This window comes from Condylura cristata, unplaced genomic scaffold (genome assembly GCF_000260355.1).
Source record: "Condylura cristata isolate star-nosed mole 26May11 unplaced genomic scaffold, ConCri1.0 scaffold00034, whole genome shotgun sequence".
NCBI lineage: Eukaryota > Metazoa > Chordata > Mammalia > Eulipotyphla > Talpidae > Condylura > Condylura cristata.
Genome location: NW_004567135.1, coordinates 3153758 through 3157407, shown reverse-complemented (window position 1 = coordinate 3157407; position 3650 = coordinate 3153758). Strand labels below are relative to the sequence as shown.

Genomic DNA, 3650 nt, shown 5'->3' with positions numbered 1-3650 from the left:
CCGGGCGCCGGCGGCAGGCTCGGCCTCGCCAGGACTCTCAGCCGCGGCGTCGGGTCTGGGTGACGGTCACGAAGGCGCGCCGCGCTCTAGGTCGGGGAAAACGCCGAAGCTCGCGGAGTTGCGTCACTAGCCGCCGCCCGCCCCCAGCCGCTTCCCGTGAGACCCCGCGCGCGCGCGAGGACTACGACTCCCGGCAAGCTCTGCGGCTGCCGAGTTAACCCGTGAGGGCCCGCGGCCGCCGGGCACCGCCCCCCACCCCCCTCCGCCCTCACCAGGATCTGCAGGGTGAGTTTTAAGGGTGGTCTGGGTTGTGTGGTGTGTGTGTCGGGGGTGTGTGTGTGATGTGAGAGGAACAAACACTCCGGGCCGGGCAGGAGGGATGAGTCTGATTTTCCTAAAACGGGGCAATGCGCAATAATGACATTCAGACGCTTCTTTTGCCTGTGGGGACCCAATGTCAGCGCTGTCAGGGTTTAATATGCACCGGGCTGGGGGTGCGTGCCCTGGAGCCGCAGGGCCCCGCATCCTTTTGGATTAGAGATTTCAGATTTTAGACCCTTTGCCTGTCGGTGTGACCTCCCCCGTGACATCGTGAGACCCTCCAGCAGACAGGCACCCTTTGCTTCCTTGACCACCGTCTGTGGGCAGGTTTTCTTCCCTGGAAGTGTGGGTGGTGGGGTGTGAGCGCGCCCTTGCCCCACCCCCAAAGCTACATCAGGCACTGTGGCGGTGGGCAGCGGGTCCTTTCTTTCTGTATGGTGCACAGCTCTGGCGCTGGGCTGGAGGGCGTGGGAGGCACGTGTTGGGGGTTACCAGGCTGGAGTACCCCTGCCCCTCAGGCATGGCCAGCGAGCTGATGGGTGCTTACTTTCACCTTTCACAGCCCCCGGACCCCACTTGACCACAGCTCACAAGGCCCCTCCCTGCCTGAGCTGTCATGAATCTAAAACTTCTGCTCTGCCAGAACCAAGGACTGCTCTGAATCAGGGCTGAGGCCGACCCCTTCTCTGCCTGCCTCTATCTCACTGTCACTCGCAAGCATCCTCATCCTCACGGGGAGTTTACTCCTCCACTCTGAGCAGTCTCTGGCTTCCTCCCCCTGCCCCCAAAGGGCCATTGTGCTGCTAGTTCTAGTTCAGACTGGGTGGACAGGAAAGACCTTGGGTCAGGAATACTAAGCCATAGGCGGCCAGGGAGTGAGCGTAGGCTGTAGTCTCCGCGGTCACAGCCGCCCCACCGCCAGCTGGCTCTCTGCCCCTGCCCCCGCCCCTTGACATCCCAGGCTCCCTGACTATTTAAACAGAGATGGGTGCCCCATCGGCACACTGTCCTTTGCGCACTGGACATCATGCCTCCCAAGAAGGATGTACCTGTGAAGAAACCAGTGGGGCCCTCCGTCTCCAAACCTGCTGCCAAGCCAGCAGCAGGGACCCCTCTGGCCAGGGGCAAGGTTGAGCCAGTGCCAGCCATCCCTCTGACTTCTGGGAAAACCCAAGAGCCCCCCATCGAGCTCTCCAAAGTGGCGGTGAGTCCCCAGAAAGTGAGGGTAGGCTTTGGGGAGGGTGCAGTCTAGGGTGAGGGTATCTGGGAAGTGGGGAGCCTGGGGCAGTATCAGAGGCTCCCTTAGCACCTCTGTTTGGGAGCACAGGGGCTCAGTGACTTGTCACTCCGTTGCTTTCTCTAGCCTGTAACACACAGGTGCGTGCGCACACGCGCACATTCTCACTGACCCCCGCTAGAGACAGCGAGGGTGAGGCAGGGACATCTGGGTTCTGGGGACAGTTTCAGGGTGAAGGGAAGGAGCTGTTGCCTGAGCATTCTGCTCTAAAGGCCATGGTCTGAAGTCCAGGGGGAAGGCTGAAGAGGACAGACTTGTTAGACAATCACAGCTGGGGGCCAGGGGTAAATTTAGCCTTTGTTCAGCCCCCAGTTATGTGAGAGATGCAGGGCCCAGGGCAGCGGAGGGAGGGGAACAGGTGGCACAGGATTAACCCTGTTCCCAGGAAACCTCCCCCTATAATTCCTCCTCTGGGATCTTCCCAAGGTCCCAAGCTAGCGAGCTGGGAATAGGATTAAGGGGCTGGAGTCCCACTCTGGCCCCTTCGGGCCCCGCCCCAGATGTGGCTGCCAACTGTGAGATTTGAATGAGCCCTGACACCCGTCCTCACCTGCTCTTGTCTTCCACAGATCGAGTTTAACAAGGACCAGCTGGAAGGTGAGGGGAAGCTGGTCCCCTAAGCCCACGATCAAGGCCCAAAGTCCTGGTCAGACCTTCTTTCTGTTGGCCTAACTTTGGTCCTGACCTTGAAACCTCCCACGCTGGTCCTGTTATGCTCACCTCGGGCACAGTTTCCAAGTCTTTCCACCTGGGGGTGGTGGGAACCCCTGGTCAATGGTGACCCTCCTTCATACTTCAGAGTTCAAGGAGGCTTTTGAGCTGTTTGACCGAGTAGGAGACGGCAAGATCCTGTATAGCCAGTGCGGGGACTTGATGAGGGCCCTGGGCCAGAACCCCACCAACGCCGAGGTGCACAAGGTCCTGGGGAACCCCAAGAGTGATGGTAAGGAGAGGCCTAGAAAAACGTGGGTTTTCATTTTGGAGGTGGAACTGAAGAATGCTAAGGTGACAGGGGACACTGGGGTGGGCGTGACCGATATCCTGCATGTAGAGCCGCGTGAAGCCTGCGTGGCGGGTGGGGCTGCGCTCCAGATGACGCCAGCTGACCCACTGACCGCGCCCTTGCGTCTCAAACCTCCAGAGCTGCAGTCCCGGCGCGTGGACTTTGAGACTTTCCTGCCCATGCTCCAGGCGGTGGCTAAGAACCGGGACCAAGGCACCTACGAAGACTACTTGGAGGGACTGCGGGTGTTTGACAAAGAAGGGAACGGCAAAATCATGGGGGCGGAGCTCAGACATGTCCTCACCACTCTGGGTGAGGACGGGACCAGGACTCGTGGGAAGCGCAGGGACAAGATGTTGGCCACATAAGCAGAGCGAGGGAGGGCCTGTGTCCGCTAGGGCCCTGTGGGGTCCGGTAGGCTTGGCAAGGGAGAGCCACAGCCTGGGGGCAGACTCGGGCTTCCCCCCCACGGCCTACAACGGGTCTATGGTGAAGAGGCCTGCGGATGCCTCCCAAAGGGCAGAGGACAGGGGTGAGGTGGGGGTCTGCTTCTGTGTCACCGGGCACAAGGGAACCGGGAACCCCAGGACTCAGGGTCAGCAGGTGTGATGCGCAGCGCTGCCTCGGCGGATTCGCGTCCCCAGGCTGGGCCGTCTGCAGGAGTCAGGGCTTGCTGCACCTTCAGTGTCCATCAGGTTGGGGGGGGTGGCACTGGCAGCTGGACATGGTCAGCTATGACGTGGCGACACACAGAGGTGAATGGACAGTCGCACACCACGGGGTGAGCAACGGTCAGTCCTGTGGGCCCCCAGGGCCATCCTGCCTCCTGGGGCCAGATTCACACGAGGGGCGACGCCGCATCCCAGGAACTGAGCTAAGTGGCGACTGAGCCGGGGCTGCTGGCTCAGGTCGGGCGCTCGGTGCGCTGCAGTGACTCATCCCGCGGGCCTGCGGGGCCGCGCCCGGCAGACTTCCCGGCTGTGAGGGTGGAGCTGCAGCACGCTGCAGGAGGCCCGCTAGGCGCCGCGG

General features: G+C 61.6%; 1 protein-coding gene across 1 annotated transcript; it reads left to right on the top strand.

Annotated features, from left to right (window-relative positions):
• The first annotated feature begins 203 nt into the window (after positions 1–203).
• On the top strand, positions 204–3632 carry MYL6B (myosin, light chain 6B, alkali, smooth muscle and non-muscle). Its single transcript, XM_012732562.1, has 5 exons — positions 204–285; positions 1304–1525; positions 2188–2215; positions 2418–2561; positions 2760–3632. Exons 2-5 carry the CDS (start codon positions 1349–1351, stop codon positions 2987–2989), a joined length of 579 nt encoding a protein of 192 aa, XP_012588016.1. The 5' UTR covers positions 204–285; positions 1304–1348; the 3' UTR covers positions 2990–3632.
• Positions 3633–3650: the final 18 nt, after the last annotated feature.